Source organism: Bolinopsis microptera, unplaced genomic scaffold (genome assembly GCF_026151205.1).
Source record: "Bolinopsis microptera isolate Bmic1 unplaced genomic scaffold, MBARI_Bmic_1.0 sca151, whole genome shotgun sequence".
Lineage (NCBI taxonomy): Eukaryota > Metazoa > Ctenophora > Tentaculata > Lobata > Bolinopsidae > Bolinopsis > Bolinopsis microptera.
This window is the reverse complement of record NW_026971923.1, coordinates 1-18,379: the sequence shown is the minus strand read 5'-3', so window position 1 is coordinate 18,379 and position 18,379 is coordinate 1. Positions and strand designations below refer to the sequence as shown.

General features: G+C 38.3%; 3 protein-coding genes across 3 annotated transcripts; all 3 read right to left on the bottom strand.

Annotated features, from left to right (window-relative positions):
* Positions 1-2,530: 2,530 nt before the first annotated feature.
* On the bottom strand, positions 2,531-3,798 carry LOC134825841 (E3 ubiquitin-protein ligase FANCL-like). The gene has a single exon (XM_063838033.1). The coding sequence runs from the start codon at positions 3,719-3,721 to the stop codon at positions 2,672-2,674; it is 1,050 nt and encodes a 349-aa protein (XP_063694103.1). The 5' UTR covers positions 3,722-3,798; the 3' UTR covers positions 2,531-2,671.
* Positions 3,799-3,980: 182 nt separating this feature from the next.
* Positions 3,981-5,963, bottom strand: LOC134825843 (glutaredoxin-2, mitochondrial-like). The gene is made up of 5 exons (XM_063838036.1): positions 5,905-5,963; positions 5,678-5,799; positions 5,243-5,408; positions 4,565-4,722; positions 3,981-4,434 (listed from the first exon to the last, which is right to left on the bottom strand). Exons 1-5 carry the CDS (start codon positions 5,961-5,963, stop codon positions 4,250-4,252), a joined length of 690 nt encoding a protein of 229 aa, XP_063694106.1. The 3' UTR covers positions 3,981-4,249.
* Positions 5,964-6,156: 193 nt separating this feature from the next.
* On the bottom strand, positions 6,157-7,996 carry LOC134825842 (U3 small nucleolar RNA-associated protein 6 homolog). Its single transcript, XM_063838035.1, has one exon. The coding sequence runs from the start codon at positions 7,975-7,977 to the stop codon at positions 6,340-6,342; it is 1,638 nt and encodes a 545-aa protein (XP_063694105.1). The 5' UTR covers positions 7,978-7,996; the 3' UTR covers positions 6,157-6,339.
* Between the last annotated feature and the right edge of the window lie 10,383 nt (positions 7,997-18,379).

The following is an 18,379-nucleotide window of genomic DNA, read 5'->3' as shown; positions in this document are numbered from 1 at the left end:
CCAAATTTTGATCTGATCTCTCAATTCTATGTGAACTGGGATATGACTCATTCGAGGAATAAATCAAATGAAACGAAAATATTTTTCCCAGGTTCCTTAAATCAAATTAGGTTGAATGATGGAAATAATAATCAAAACAAAAAAAGCAAAAATATCCACCCAATAAAACAAAACAAAAAAAGCCCTACTTTTTCTTCTTATTCACATTTTCAGATTTTCCATTCGCAATTTCTCTGTCCCTCTCAGGAGTCCACCGTTTCAGTAAAACAAGTGTCACATCAGAATTAGCCACACAATCAAGCTGACTCCTATCAGCAGTACTCTCAAAGTTAACGTAAGCCAGCACGCATTCCTTAGCTACTGACTCACTGACCCTCCGCAATGTATTGATCTCTGTCCACAGAGGTTCATCACTAATCACCACCTTCACAACATACGCTGCGTGGGCAGTGTTAGGATCTCCTGAATACAACATGAAATCTCCTCCGTACTTTAAACCAGATCGAACTGTATACTTTTTGTCCCGAAAATGCCGGTAAACAATGAATTTGTGACAAAAACTTGGATCGTGGCCAAGCCAAATATTCCAAAGAACCTCCTTCTGTAAAACCTGTTGATTATCCTGAACCAAGACTAAAGCTTCCATGTAAACTAAATACAGCGCTTCACAGGGCGAAAGTATGAGATGTTCTGAACCATCCATCAGACCCGCTGGTGTACCTTTAGACAGTGATCCTTTACCATAGCATCCTGAAATGTATATGCTAGCAGCGTCGTGAGGATTTGTTATGATAACGTTACCAGGAGCCTCACTGGATAAAGTCCCCCTAACACCGTATGCAAGCTGTGTCACAGATCGGGGTAAGATCTTCCTTCTCTTGTTGGTTTTTGTTTTAGATAATGAGCTCACTTGGGTAAGGGGTATGTTTTCACATTCTGTTGAGATAGCCACTTTTAGATCATTGACTGAAGACATTTTTCTAGTGTTGCAGCAGGGATGTGAACCTGTAAAGGGCATTTTCCATGATGTATTTTTAAATATTTGAAGTAAAAGGATTCTATTATTATTATTATATATGAAACACTATTACCGACAGTGAAATTCTGCTCATGCTGTATTTATATTAAAAGTAAACATCAAACTGTCTGTCCAAAACTGAAGGGCTACAATAACCGTAAAATTGTATGTAATAATGTGATCTACAACTTTAACTTGTGATTTAGTTACACATCAAACAGTGTAACTACAGATAAAACAATGCCAGTACAGAAGATACAACTTTTTAATGGAACTATTTCTAGTCGGTGGGAGAGATCGATAAACTGTCTAATCGCATCTAAAGTGAGAATAGAGTGTTCTCAATCCCAAACTTAAAATAAGTCGGACATACTTTCAAGTTACTAATTTATCTCAGATTTTCTCATTCAAAAAGATTTAAAACAAAGTGCTAATCCCTCCATTAAACGATTTCAAATGTTGTTCAACGTGTGTATCGAGGTGGTCTTTTCTAGAAGACTCATAATCACAAAGCTCACACCTGTACGCTCTCTCCGAAGAGTGAGTTCGTTTGTGTCGTTTTATATCAGCAGTATTGCTGGCTCTATATTCGCACGAATCACACTGAAAAGGTCGTTCACCGGTGTGCTTGCGAATGTGAATTACAAGGAGTTCATTCCTGGTGGTTGCGTATTCACAAACTTCACATTTGAACGGTCTCTCGTTTGTGTGGGTTCTAATGTGCTTTCTTAAAGTGCTCAGCTGACCCGCTTTGTACTCACAAACGTTACACTGAAAGGGCCGTTCTCCAGTGTGCTTCCTTACGTGGACTACAAGTGTTTGTTTCTGTCTGGAAGCATAATCGCAATGATCACATTTAAAAGGCTTTTCATCGCTGTGAATTGTCAGATGCCGTTTAAGAGTCTTCATATGCCCTGATTTGTACTCGCAGAACATGCATCTGTAGGGGCGTTCCCCTGTGTGGGTGCGGGAGTGCTCTTTTAGGTACTCTTTTCTGGTAGTAGTGTAGACACATTGCTCACATTTAAAAGGTCTAGCATGTTTGTGAACCGTCATATTATGAACCTTCAGGTGCTTCTTTTTATCTACTTCATACTCGCACAAACTACAATGATAAGTTTTAATCGGACGGGGGATTTTGGGCATTTTCTTTTTACTGGTACCCCTCTCATTTAGTGGTACCCCTCTCTTTTTACTGGTACCCCTCTCATTTTCAGAAGTGATGTGAGCGGAGTTATTGGAAACGGTGATGTTTTCCTCGATCTCTGAAGGTTCTAGTTTTATTGTAATCTCGTCAACTGATACAGATGCCATGACATGATCTGAAATTAGGATGTTAGTTCAAGTAAGATTAGTAGCACTCACAATATTATATACATTTATTGAAGTGAGTTAAAGCTGCATTTAAAAACTAGGGTGGAACTTCCTATCATTTTCATTTTAGTCGTTCGCTTTTTAAAAATATTTAGACAATTTCTCAACCACACAAGAATCAAGATACAGAATATAAAGCGAAAAATTATAAATATCATCAATAAAATAATTACAAGACATGTGTGAAATAACTATATCGAAATCTTAACCATGGCAATCACCAAACAACATTCCAATAGCAACAATTTTGTAATTTTCAAAAACTGCAGAGAATTCAATTCATAGCACAGCCTGAATATGCATTGGCTTACTACAATACGGGCACTCCCCGAACACAGTCCCAAAACTGTGTCTCACATCTGGTAATCCCCTAAACCACTCAACCAAACAGTCCACGTGATACAACTGCTTACAAGTTTCATTGTTACAACTTACTTCCGGTATCTGGTCCATCATTTCATAGCAATAGCACACCCCACATTCAATAGAAATAGCACTGTCCTCCTCAGTTGGCTTACTGGGAAGTTCCAGATCTAAAATTGTGGCTAGATTCTCCACCATTCCCAGAGCAGGGTCCCATTCATCCGCTTTTTCATCCAGGAGATTCTGAAAAGGCTGTATAGACTTAGCTGAGCCCAGAAACCGGCACCTCGGCAACGTAGTGGGCTGAGAAGGATCAAGTGTAACTATCAGGGATACATCTCCTTTCAGGACAATTCTACGATGAACAGCACCACGAGTGTACGGCTCAGGTTCAATAACCCAGCAATTAGAATCAATGTCATCCAGAATGTCCCACAGTACCTGGTACTGACTTATAACTTCTTTGAAAGTCCTCAAAACTTCCTGACATGACCACGTATCTGATATTACGAGCTCTTGTGGAAGGTCGCATGTTAATGTGGGAGTTTTTGAGTCCAACTGAATGGCAACGTGGTGTTCTCTGTTACTTTCGTCAGTGTGCCTCAAGATGACCTGCTTGAAGTGTTGGTCTATTGATTTAACACAGTCTGATGGTAGATTTGCGACTTGTTTGATGAGTATCAACAAGTGTTTACTATCCGTGGGACTAACTAGGATATCCTCTAGAAAAGTGACCAAGTTTGCAACAAAAGATTCCAATGTGGCCGAATTTTCTACAATCTTTGCAAGTTTTGAAGGATATTTGTCGAATTCTAACTTGAGGTCATCGTCAAAAGTCACTGCAGGAGGCTGACAATTATAGTCAACGGATATAAAATACTCGGAATTATCAGAAAGTTTAATGAAACCGGTAAGAGATGTTTTGGTGAGGGGCACTAGTTGAGGCTGACTGGCTATTGTTACCATTCCACTTTTATGCCAACTCTGTACAGCATGCAAGTAAACGTTCTAAAATTTGTATGCCCTGACCTCAGACCTTATATAATACTTTGGATATATTAATTTATTGTGGATAAATAAAGAAATAAATACGAATCTTGAAATAACATTAATTTTTAATTAGCCGATTTCAAGTTTCTAATATATGTGATTTCACGGATGAAATTTTATATAAATACGATTCAGCCAGTCAAGGCTTAGTACACTATTCAAGAATAAAACAATGTTTCGTCACGATAAACAAACATTCTAATAAATAGACTCAACAGGGTAAAAACCGACACATAAATTTCAGAAGGAAGATATCATGGTAAAACTTTCAGTAAAATATATTACCAAGTATGAAAATGTATAAATTTAAGGAATTACGAATTACGAAACCAGGTAAATTTTTTTAAATATTTTATCTGCATAACGAACCATACCATGAAACAATCATATTATTAGAGCATTTATAAAACGAGGACTCTACTTTCAACGGAACACTAAGAAAAGCTAAGCCATCTTCTGAAGGTCCCCCTTCTTGAAGGCTCGCTCCACATCATCTCCTCCTCCAATGAACTTGCCGTTAATCCAGACACGGGGTACACTCCGTGCACCAGTCAGCTTCTTGCAGTAGTCCTGTATAGCGTCCATCTCCGACATGTCCTCTATCTCTAATATCTTTGCATCTTTTATTCCTGTGAGTTGTGTTTTTTTAAATTACTCTGATTATAATAAAAGTGTAAAAACATGTTGTATTCGTGACAAACAATTTTAACTGTCAGAGGATATCGAGTGATTTACAAATCTACAAATGGTTACACTCACCAGCTTGGTTGAGGTATTTCTTAGCCTTGGTACAGAAAGGGCAGTAAGTTTTACTGATCACAAACACCTTGTTCTCCTTGATACCACTATCTACAATTTGTTGAGCCATGGTGCTGTGATTTGCAGAACTGCTGGTCGCACCTATCGTGATTCTTGAGCTAGGTTTGATTTAAATCTTATTATATATTGAAATGGAGGTAATACCTTTTGAGATGAAATAATGATGCTTGTACTTGGTTTGCTTATTCAATGAAATCATTGCGACAGGAAAATAAAACTATGAAAATGTTATAAATAATCTATTCTGAAAATATTTCATCTCCAGGTTAAAACAAACATTCTATTTGATAATACATTTCATTAGCGCACTAAAATCTACTACTAATTTAATATAGCAGTTAGCACTGTCTAGAAATTAAAAATAAATCACACAAAAACGATACAAAATGAAATAAACCTAGCATGATAAATAAATTAAAAGATTGAGATGATTCAAGAGGGTCAGTACTCAGTAATTCAATCTAGTTGTAGAACTGGCCACCATACAGCAGCTAGATACAGAAAACTAATCCAGATTTATAAGAGGCATCGTATTACAACATTTATTCAAGATTTAATTATAACTGTCACTAAGTCACTTAAATAAAACAATGCAAGTTATGTTCCATTCACAATCACAAAGTTCCGTCTTTATACGCTTTCTCTACAGCATCAGCTCCTCCAACTAATTTCTGGTCAATCCAGACTCGCGGTACAGACCGGGCACCAGTCAGCTCCTTACAGTAGTCCTGAATGTCGCTACAGTCCTCCCTGCTCTCTATCTCCACCACTGACGCTTCTAGACCTGGATATTTATATGTTTGATATTCGTTGATTATTCGTTATTGATCCTGTGAATTAACTAGAATACACATATTTGACGTAGAGGACATCATAATAAATACTAAACATGAACGAAATGATTTACGACCTAAGCTAGGGAGATAAAATATCAAATCCATCAGGACATCAGGTTAAGATTATGATAATAATATGTAAATGATATTCTTCTAATTTTATAAGGTAAAAATATCAAATCTAAGTTATTGTGATTACATCAAAAATAGTTGAAACCTGCAAATTTGAGGATTGCTTTGGCTTTCAAACAGAAAGGGCAGTACACTTTACTGATCACAAATACTTTGTTATCTCTTATTCCATTATCAACCAATGCCTTTGCAGCTTGCGAATAGGTCCTGAAATGTAATTATTGTATTTAAAGCTAAAAATGGATTTCAGATTTAGTTAAGAAAGAAAAGGGAGCTATTTACGAAACAAAGAACGAAAAAAAACGAACAAACCTTGATGTATGTAATTGTGTAGATAATCTAAATAAGGAGTGTGTCATTCTAAGAGCCATTCTGCTGGGATATGAAATGTTTATAAACCACTGCTAGGAACTACAAATTATTGGGAACCTAGTTTCAATACAATATTGACATATTTACATATAACACTCAATAATGAAATGACGATCAAGATAAGAATATTTTGTAATGGTTCAGACTGTATCGAATGTCTAAGAAGAATGTGAACGCGAGAAAAGCACATAATAAAATGTAAAAGATCAAAATAGTATGTCAAACTGTGTTAAAATAAATTAAGATAATAAATAACCCAGTTATTATTGCATATATGGTAGTTACTGTATTAAAACACTCAGCAGCAGGTAGTTTCCCTGGTTTAAAAACATTTTTCCGATAACCTTATGAAAAGTGTGATAACAGAATTTTACTCTACAATAAAGTTGCAACCTGTGCTTCAGACAAACTGTTTCTGCATTTCCACAACACAGATGATATCTGTTCTGGACAATTCTTTTGACAGAACTCTAAATACATTTTCCAATTCTCAGTTGTATTGAAATGCGTGGTCAGAAGATTAAATGAGCGGCATACTTGTTCCGCATTTGTCCCGTCCACCATTTCGTAATTCAACATGGCAACAACAGCATTTTCGGGTACAGTGTGCAAGTTTTGAAGATCTTTAAATACTTTCCTAGCATTCTCCAACCCAGATGATGTACAGATATACTGTAGATAGTGGGTAATAAGAGGTGAAGCAAAGGTCTCTTTCATAACTTCGTCCCATTTTGTTCTGCATTTGGCTGGGTCAGTAAAGGACAAATTGGTGAGATATTCAGATAGTATGTCAGGATCGTCTGGTAGAGCAGAGAGTGCATCTTCTAGGTCTTTGCTGGGATCATCTGAGAGATTAAGAATCTTGTAGAGCCATAAAGATTTATTCTTTGGGTATCTCTTTAGAGCAACGTCATATATTCTGGGGAGAAAATCGGCTAAATTGTTTGCAATCATCTTATCTCCAAGAAAGATTACTGTATCTGGGCTGCCAATTGAAAGTTCATCAAGGCTTTTGTTCATAAATTCCATCATCATTGGTCGTATATCTCCAAGCTTCTCGGCGAACGTGATCATAAACAAAACTATATCTTTTAGACATTCAAATGTTTGAATTGTGTTGTATGCTGTCTGTAAGATACTTTGGGCTTTAGCAACATCTTTAGTGACTACGAATTCAGCTAGGCAGACCCACAAAGATGAATTGTCGGGAGATTGTTTTAGGGCAGCTTCAAACAAGAATTTCATGAGCTCATCTCCATTAAATTCTAACTTTCCGACAACATCAGTAAATCCAGACAGAGTTTGAGAAGTCAGATTAATGGAACTGAGAGCATTTTTGAACACAATCCTTGCAGTCTTGAAGTTCATAAAATCATCCGTGGCTGCAAGAGCAGAAGGTTTATCACATGCATCCATGATTTGTCTGCGTTTTTGAAGTTTTTCAACATGTAAAACTTCAAGGCGGAAATATTCTGTCCACAATTCAGCAGAGTCTGAATTAAACTTTAACGCTTGCAGAAAAATCGATCGTGCAGCTGATATATTCTTATTCACCTCCATCTCATTTTTGGAACTCATAATCCATAACTGAACACAATTGGGGTTGTGTTTCAGGGCTTCAACAAAAGCTAGGCCAAGTGATCGGGTACTTGAAACCTGTTTGCAGTATTGAATGTATCGAATCCAAAGAGGCACATCACTCTTGTATTTTCTCAGACATTTCTGAAAAATGAAATGAATACGCTGCAAGCTTCTATATCTGGCTCCCTCACTGACATCATTTAAACCAAGTTGGAGGATTCTTGATTGCTTAAGTTTTTCAAGCTTGAGCTCAAAATCAATGAATCGAAGAAAATCCTGTTTCTTTGAAATGCGCCGTCGCATTTTATACTCAAAGTCTGTTCTAGTTTTAATAACTGATTTTCCCTCAACTGATGACAAAACACCTAGTTGCTGAAGTTCGTAAACCTCAGGCAACATCTCTTCGATGTGACTTTGAACAACTTCAGCCATCTTGGTTTTTGGTCTACCCTAGAATGTATGGATGGTTCAAATTGTAACACAATATTTTAAAATATACATAGTTTCAAATAATAGGAAAACAGTCATATACAATATTAGATTAGTGTCTGGACATTACAGTTACACACAGGGCCTCATGTATGTAATGTGCCACAGGCGACAGCAAACAAAAGCGGAAACTTATAAAATTGGTGAAATGAGACACCACACGAGTACGATCTCAGCCGCGCAGCGCAGTACCAGTGTAATGGCACTAGCAGTCGATAGTTAAAATTGTAGGGTGTCCTGAACAACCTAGGACAACTTGATCATATAGATTAACAGTACGTTGATGCGATGATGTGCTTTGTACCTGTTTGCAATTAACTGAGTGTTAAAACTGCGCGGCGCGGCTGAGTTGTCCGAACGAGAATTGAACACCCAACAACATGATTGATCATGTATGCGCTTACATTCGACCGTTTGAGTAAAATAAAGATCTTTTTCGGCGGGGGCGCCAACAGGCAACGTAACGCCACTATACAAATGAAGGGCTGGTCTCAAGTTCCCAAGGTGTCTACCACTCCCTGGGCATTTCCCCAGTTTGTTAGCAGAAAAAATTTCCAATTATGAGCTTGTTCTACAAAAACAATCTCCTTTACTCATTTCTTTTTACCTTGACAGAATGAAATGGCCATCCCCTAATGCTCTTGTGGTTATGAATTGTAGGTTTACAACCTACCAGGACGCGCGCCGAGTTGGACTCATCCAATATATGGAACAGATATTTTACGAATATCACCCGTTAAGTTATGAAGAACATACTGCAATTCATTCACTGACCAGTTTTAGCCATGTTGACGTGTTTTAGCCATGTTCATATCTTATTAGTATTGTCAACAAGTTCTTTAATCTGAAAGAGCTGGACAATTCACATTTTGTGATCCTAAACTGGTCCAGAGATCCAAATTCATCCAAGTCTACTATGTAATGGAAGTGTAAGTAATGATGAGCTCAAGCTTAGAAGGAAAATCTGTATTTATATGAGTCCCACCCACGCCTAGCTGGGGTATCCAACCCCTATACTAAACGGCCGGTGCTCTAGCCATTGGTATGTATGCAGCCTTACTCAGGCCTGTAATAAATGGAGAGACCCTCTTTAGTCTATGGAATAAACGCCATGAGTTGGCACGGAATTTTTGTGCCTGAGTTTGATAAATTGGGTACCAAAAGTTACCTCTAACTGTAAATAATAACAAAAAACACAGCCGATTTTCTCTTATGGATGACCCCTCAAATTCCCAATCACGATCCGTAATGGCGTATTTTATTGTATTCTATATAACCTGGGCACCTCATGTTATACTGTTTAAGCAAAAAGATATGACGAAGTTACAGGCCGAGCTTAAAACTTATTGTTTTATTGAATGCTAACTGCAAAATGATAGTAGCAAGACCCAATATAAAAACAACCCTTCAGAAACTCAATATATTCCCCATCTCAAATATTGGTGTTCGTGTCCTTCCACAATCCCCTCTCATTGTGTTTTTGACGGAGGAGAAGCCTAGTTCATCCGTCTGCATCGCTTAATCGAGTTGAAAATTTAGCCAATAACAAACTAAATTACATGTTAGACTGATAGCAGGTGTAGAGTTTATAACATACAAATTCTAAATTTTTGACGGCTGACGATGGTAAGTCGCTACGTTTAATTCGGGACTTTTATAGTCTTGGAGCTCAAAATGTCTCGTGCTGTGGGCCGTATAAACGGCGCACACCACCGCCCCGCCTTACTTCACGGTTGCGGGGCGGAGCTGGTGCCGTTTGTCTCGGCCTCAAGTGGCGAGTGCTTGCCCATCGAATACACGATTGAAACACTAATTATTTATTGGAATTCTACAGTTTCCAAAACGATGTACGAAGATATATTAACTTTGAGCTTTGTTTTGGCGACTGCTTCATCGATGGGCGAGTAGGTATTTGTTGTTTAGCAGTGTTGAATATTGGAGCAATTATATAATGTATATCTCCATCATAATATAGGCTAGTGTAAAGATATATAATCAAGAATACAAACAAACGCGAACGGTATTAGTAACTCGCTAGATTATAGATGTTATTTAAACACATATGTTTACGTCAATTATTATTAAAATTAATATTCTTTTTGCTTTAATATAATTACATTGTACATGTCACATGGATTAATGGATTAGTTGAATGAAACGTGTGCTACAAATGTCTACGCCTCACGCAGAACTGCGTACCGCTCAGTACTAATTCATGCTTGAGCGGTACTGCTGTTCACAGTGGCGCGCACTCAATTTAATCACAATAAATAACGAGCGCGCGGTTTTTTGGAATCTCTCCATTATTATATTAATTAGATCGCAGTGCTCACGGCCTGTACTGAGTAAACGACAGAAATATCTTTTAAATTATTTTGCTTCTGAAATTTTGGCTCTAGTAATTAAGAAATGTGACATGTAATTGTAAGTTAACAATTAAATAGATCCTGTGCGCGGCGCCTACAGCTGACCTACTTGTAGCGCGATGCACTACTGGGTCGCGCGCGCATCAAATAATGCTTCTCGCAACCACAGTAGTGTGCAAACCAACATTCGAACCACCAGCAGCTGGTGGTCAATTTCCTACGAACGCGACTTAATTTTAGTTCAGACTGGAGTCGAGCGCTACGTTATAGCTGTATATATAGCTCGTTTCACGACGAAATCTTCATTTATTGAGTTTGTCTGTCGATTATGTTGGAGTTTGTATTTTTGTACTCGAATACTGTTAATTTATTTTTATTAAATAGTTGTTTTTCGTAACAGCACACTAGTACGTGATTCCTTTTATTATTCTTACATAATTAGGAAGATTTTAAACTTCAATACTATAAATAATCAAATATTTACGAACACCGATCATCGGTATGACAGTACCCATTATGCATTATTGGTATCGAAGTCTTATGTTGAGCTGGATATCGAAAAATTTCAAAATGTAAGGCTGTAATTTTGTACTTGTTTAGGTGTAGAACTAGGATTAACAACTTGATTGCTAGGAGCTAGGAAGAGATTTTAGTAATGATGACCCTTTAAACTTAAACTATATCTCTAGTGCACTTCAATCGGTTTTCTTTTCAATTTTGATAAAACCTAGTCGTGATCTTTGTTTCAGAACTTCACTAATTTATTAAGTTTTGTAGTTTATATAGACGGAACATGAGCAGATACCATTTGATTAATTATAATATATCCGATTTGAAATATTATTCTGTCGGAGTTTGAGTTCAACATGGACACATTTATTAACATCCCGCATGAATTTGTGTCGTCTTTACAATTTTTTGCGCTGAATTTGTATGCTTATTAATACTGCCGCATAATATCAGTAGCTGCTATAAAACTAGAGTGTATAGCATGTGTATTATACGATGTTTCCCACGTAAAAATCGCAGTAAGACTGCTGTACCGGTAGAGTTTTTACTTGTATGATTCAGCAATCTGCTCTTTAGATGGTACCGTTACCTACCGCCATAAGACTGTGCCGTCTTAGTGACCTTGAGAATATCATAAGGTCCGATATATAAAAGCACTATCCAATATCGAGACCCACTCAGGATCCCAAACCACGACTCCTTTCGGTCGTCTGTACTTGCTTTTTTCCTCCCAGCATGGACTAAGTCAATGATACTGTCTTACATCGCTGGCCTTGTTCTTATAAGTGTTCACTCGGCGCTCACAAGATAACATGTTCAGAGATCTGTTGCAGAACCTTGTCGTGCCGTCATTTATATACTCCTTGACTAAGAGCTACTTTACACCTACAGCAAAAATGTGCTAAATGATACCCATCCTCTCCTCACATTACTGTACTTGCACTTACCATCCTCATCTTCGCCATAGAGGTGGTTAAGAGGGTGACGTACACAGCATCTAGCACGAATCCAATAAGTGAGTCTACAGTGCGTGTCGAAATACATTGCATGTACCCTTATATATTAATTGAGACGGAATTTTAATAAATCAACAAATTCTTAAAATTTAAAAAGGTAGAATTTAATTCTATGGCATTTATTGAAACCTGCTTTTTTAAAGTTGAGAATTGGTTTCAATTTCTAGAATATCACGATAATGTTGACTCAAAACTGTTTCAGGCAGCTATCAAGTCTCAAGATATGACATAATTTGATAGAATGTTAGTACCAACGCTATCAGTGCATTGAAGTCGAGTTCTCGATACAGGTATTATAATTAGGTTCTATCGACCGTTTTTGTAGTCTTAACTCATTTTTATTTGTTATTATACGACCAAGGGTGTGGCCTCTTTTTCACTGAAAAGACGCCATCAGATTTCATTGCATTCTGGGACCAATTTTGGTGTGATTTAAAGTATCCTACAAATTGGTGTTTACTGTTTCGACTTTTGTAAAATCACTGTAACAATATAATCTGTATTCTTATAGTTTCAACCATAATAGTGAAATAGAGGGGCTGGCCAATAGCCACACCCTCTGTAATTGATTTAAGTCTACGAAACTTTCAGAAATTTGTGTGTAATTCGGAGATAAATTAAACAAGTTGTTATCGGCCACCATGTGTAAACGGAATGTTCTAGCAGACTGTATAATACTATAACATACATTTTCTTACACACACATAATCTAATCTCTGGAATGTTGCTATGATATCAATGGCAATGTTTTGATACTGTGTATTATCATGATTATGCCTTACAGGCCGATCTTCCGATGGAGTTTCGGTTGCCATGGCAACACATCAATATGATAAATAATTTGTAAACGCAGTCACAACTCTGTCGTGTACACTGTACGGTGCGAGCGGTTATTTTATGATAGGTAACATCTACTTTTTCAGCATTTGCGGGATGACCAGTTCACACGTATATTTTCGCAGACACAACTTCGCATAAAATTATATCCAATTATTCTATAACCAATTATCTACACGGACTTCTGTCTAAATATGAATGAAATCGAGAAAACCAAATATTATATGTTTCATCCTGAAGTGCTGAGTTCTCAGGCAGTATAATCATGATCCTGATAGATATCGAAGTCTCCTTAAATGATTGTCTCTGCTGCTTAATATATCTGGATTGTCGTTGGGAGGCGATGCAGATTTGTTTACTTTTAAGGGGGAGGTTCTGCTCAGCAGGAGAAAGAGGTGATGCACATTTTGTATTTGTCTGACATGTAGGACTTGAGCCACGTTTCCGTAAGTGCAATAAACGGTAACGAGTGGTTTTTGGATTTCTCCTGAATAAGAGCTGAGATTTTTGGCACTTCCCATATACTCGCACTTGATGCACAGGATTCATGGACTGGACATTTAAGACGAGGCATGAGGAATAACGGGCACGTGCAGTGTATCCTCTGAGGCGGTAGGAACTGCTGGTAGTGGGTAGTATATATATATTACTCATGCAACTAAGATAAATTGAGTATAAATACTCAATTTATCTTAGTTTAAGTTGCAAGTTATATAACTCATTTTCTAAAGGTCTCGTAAACTTTAATCAATTACAGAGAGTGTGGCCTCTTTTTCACTGAAAAGACGCCATCAGATTTCATTGCATTCTGGGACCAATTTTGGTGTGATTTAAAGTATCCTACAAATTGGTGTTTACTGTTTCGACTTTTGTAAAATCACTGTAACAATATAATCTGTATTCTTATAGTTTCAACCATAATAGTGAAATAGAGGGGCTGGCCAATAGCCACACCCTCTGTAATTGATTTAAGTCTACGAAACTTTCAGAAATTTGTGTGTAATTCGGAGATAAATTAAACAAGTTGTTATCGGCCACCATGTGTAAACGGAATGTTCTAGCAGACTGTATAATACTATAACATACATGTTCTTACACATAGTAAGGGGTAAAGTGGTCGATTTAAGGGTTCCGTTGGATTTAAATGTTCACAAGGATTTAGCAACGGAATATGGTAGTTGGAACCCCTACGAACATAATTAGACTTGTCACCAATTTTGTATCTCGACAGAAACACCACTTTTTACCACTTTTTACCACCTTTGTACCACCTTTCTGGTTTGCCAAATATCTTTAGTTGTGAACGTCGTAGAAGGCTGAAAATTAACCTAGAATGTTTATCTTATCAAGGAGTAAAACTTTTGTACTACAAATTTTTACATTGGACAATCAGCTAATTGGATAATTACCAATTAGTTAATTACCAAAAAAAGTGAAACATTTTTATTGGCTTAAAATGATTAAAATCGTTTGAAACACGGAGAAATGTAGTTTTTAAAAAAACTTCAAAACTTTTTCACTTAACATTTTTTTTCGAGACTTCGAAAATTTGAAAAAAAAATTTCCGCCAAAAGTAATCGAATTGCATGAAACGTGGATAAAAATGCTTTGCAGAAAAACTTCGAACATTTTTAGATTGGGGAATACTAAAATCATCAATATTTGAAGTTGGAGTTCAGTAAATCTCGGCATATTTTAGCAATTAGGAATAGCTTAGCGGAAAGGGCTGAACCTGGAAAAGGTTAACCACACAATATTAGAGTTTCATAACTAATTACAATACAGCTTTACCAAATTCCACATAAAGAAACAGCACAAAAGGACCGTTTAAGATCGAACCGATTTTACCTGCTGTATACTATCATTTTATTGATTTCAATGATCAAAACCTCTCTGTACCGTCAATCTTGCCAATCTATACCGGGTATCTGAATGTACCGGACCTCTTCTTTGCCTCTATAATAATTAGACCCAGTTGTGCAAGAAATGCGATTTCTCACAGGGGCTTCTTTTAACTGTGCACTTTTTGTCACTCTCGCAAGAGACCCGGTATTATAGGGGGGTATAGGAAGCAAGTGTAAATATACTTTCCATTATCCACTGTGAGTTTTTTGTGTTGAATGCGCATGCCGCTTCGTTTGCTATGCAAGATACCTCGAATAACCCCCATATGTCATTGCCAGGGTCGGGATAGAGCTAGAGATAGCATTGAGAGGTTGCTTGAAATAACTAGACTTAGAATAAAGTCTAGCTATCAGATTATGATGAAAGGCTGTTAAGCTTAGGGGTGGGCGACAATTGACCCCCGACAATTGACCCCCGACAATTGACCTCCGACAATTGACCCCCGACAATTGACCTCCGACAATTGACCCCCGACAATATAATTTAATACAATTAACCCTGACCCTGACCCTGACCCTGACCCTGACCCTGACCCTGACCCTGACCCTGACCCTGACCCTGACCCTGACCCTGACCCTGACCCTGACCCTGACAGCATTGAGAGGTTGCTAGAAATAGCTAGACTTAGAATAAACTGGTGGTAGCTGGGTGGTGCTAGCATGGAGGAAGCAAAACGTAGCTACACAGGGTTTCATTGACACACGCTGCAACCCCTTTTGATCGCGCGTGGCCGGCCGGCGTGCACGCTTCGCGTGCACGAGAGGTATACAACGTGTAGCAAGGGTTTCATTGGAGTTGGTTATTTTAATGGCCAAAGAGTGCCGGAACTAAAGTTACTTAAGATTGCAGTTTAGGGGCAGTGCAAACCACGGTGGAGTCAGGGACACAGAGCTACAGTGTAACAGTGCAGGAGTACTGCAAAAGAACAGTGCAAGTGATACAGTCTGCAACAGTAAAACGCCGAAGAAGGAGATAAGATTGTGGCCGCAGAGGAGGAGAGGAGCAGGAACCTGATTGTGTTTGGGTTGAAAGAAGAGGAGGAAGAAGAGTTTCCTGCTCTGGTAACCGCATTTTTGGAAGAGGTGGGGTGAGAACTTACTTCCAAGCGACACGGTGGGCTGGAACCAATCAGGTACAGCTATCCGACCTATCAAGATCACCGTCCTGAGCTTTGTACCGCGACAATTGACCCCCTTACAATTTACCCCCTATGTAATTACACTGGCGTCAATTGTCGCAAAATCTAGGACTTAGTACGACAATTGACCCCCATGTAATTACACTGGAGTCAATTGATCGGGTTAGGGTCAGGGTCCTGGGTCCTGGGTCACGGTTCGGGTTAAGGTTAGGGTTAGGGTTAGGGTTAGGGTTAGGGTTAGGGTTAGGTTTAAGGTTAGGGTTAGGGTTAGGGTTAAGGTTAGGGTTAGGGTTAGGGTTAGGGTTAGGGTTAGGGTCCTGGGTAAGGGTTAGGGTTAGGGTCCTGGGTCAGGGTCAGGGTCAGGGTCAGGGTCAGGGTCAGGGTCAGGGTCAGGGTCAGGGTCAGGGTCAGGGTCAGGGTCAGGGTCAGGGTCAGGGTCAGGGTCAGGGTCAGGGTCAGGATTAATTGTATTAAATTATATTGTCGGGGTCAATTGTCGGAGGTCAATTGTCGGGGGTCAATTGTCGGGGGTCAATTGTCGCCCACCCCTAAGCTTAACAGCCTTTCATCATAATCTGATAGCTAGACTTTATTCTAAGTCTAGTTATTTCTAGCAACCTCTCAATGCTATCTCTAGCTCTATCCCGACCCTGGCAATGACATATGGGGGTTATTCGAGGTATCTTGCATAGCAAACTACTTACTTTACTTTGAGTATATTTACACTTGCTTCCTATACCCCCCTATAATACCGGGTCTCTTGCGAGAGTGACAAAAAGTGCACAGTTAAAAGAAGCCCCTGTGAGAAATCGCATTTCTTGCACAACTGGGTCTAATTATTATAGAGGCAAAGAAGAGGTCCGGTACATTCAGATACCCGGTATAGATTGGCAAGATTGACGGTACAGAGAGGTTTTGATCATTGAAATCAATAAAATGATAGTATACAGCAGGTAAAATCGGTTCGATCTTTAACGGTCCTTTTTTTTTTCTTCAAATTTTCGAAATTTTTTTAAGTCTCGAAAAAAAAAGTTAAGTGAAAAAGTTTTGAAGTTTTTTTAAAAACTACATTTCTCCGTGTTTCAAACGATTTTAATTATTTTAAGCCAATAAAAATTTTTCACTTTTTTTGGTAATTAACTAATTGGTAATTATCCAATTAGCTGATTGTCCAATGTAAAAATTTGTCGTACAAAAGTTTTACTCCTTGATAAGATAAACATTCTAGGTTAATTTTCAGCCTTCTACGACGTTCACAACTAAAGATATTTGGCAAACCAGAAAGGTGGTACAAAGGTGGTAAAAAGTGGTAAAAAGTGGTGTTTCTGTCGAGATACAAAATTGGTGACAAGTCTAATTATGTTCGTAGGGGTTCTAACTACCATATTCCGTTGCTAAATCCTTGTGAACATTTAAATCCAACGGAATGCCACTTTTCCCCTTACTAACACACATAATCTAATCTCTGGAATGTTGCTATGATATCAATGGCAATGTTTTGATACTGTGTATTATCATGATTATGCCTTACAGGCCGATCTTCCGATGGAGTTTCGGTTGCCATGGCAACACATCAATATGATAAAGAATTTGTAAACGCAGTCACAACTCTGTCGTGTACACTGTACGGTGCGAGCGGTTATTTTATGATAGGTAACATCTACTTTTTCAGCATTTGCGGGATGACCAGTTCACACGTATATTTTCGCAGACACAACTTCGCATAAAATTATATCCAATTATTCTATAACCAATTATCTACACGGACTTCTGTCTAAATATGAATGAAATCGAGAAAACCAAATATTATATGTTTCATCCTGAAGTGCTGAGTTCTCAGGCAGTATAATCATGATCCTGATAGATATCGAAGTCTCCTTAAATGATTGTCTCTGCTGCTTAATATATCTGGATTGTCGTTGGGAGGCGATGCAGATTTGTTTACTTTTAAGGGGGAGGTTCTGCTCAGCAGGAGAAAGAGGTGATGCACATTTTGTATTTGTCTGACATGTAGGACTTGAGCCACGTTTCCGTAAGTGCAATAAACGGTAACGAGTGGTTTTTGGATTTCTCCTGAATAAGAGCTGAGATTTTTGGCACTTCCCATATACTCGCACTTGATGCACTAGGATTCATGGACTGGACATTTAAGACGAGGCATGAGGAATAACGGGCACGTGCAGTGTATCCTCTGAGGCGGTAGGAACTGCTGGTAGTGGTATAGTGGGAGCGCTGTTCCTGGCTGAAGAGGTGGATGTGGTCTGGGGTAGTGGTAGGGCATTTGAGTTTGAGGGAGGCTGGACCGGTGGTCGACTATTTCTGATAGGAGTCCGATCCTGGTTTGCATCGTTTCCAACAGTCTCCGTAACTATAACAATCCTGTGATCTGGTATTGGTTACTTAAACTTATTTAATTGAACATGGTGTTTGACGTTGGAGCTTATCACTTTACAGTTTACATCACCTTACCTGAATAATTGAATAGGATGAATACTGAATAGCATTTATTAATGCTTTCTTTACCCGGAGAACTCTGTTTTACTTGTCCCTCGGTAACACAAGACCCTTTGGGG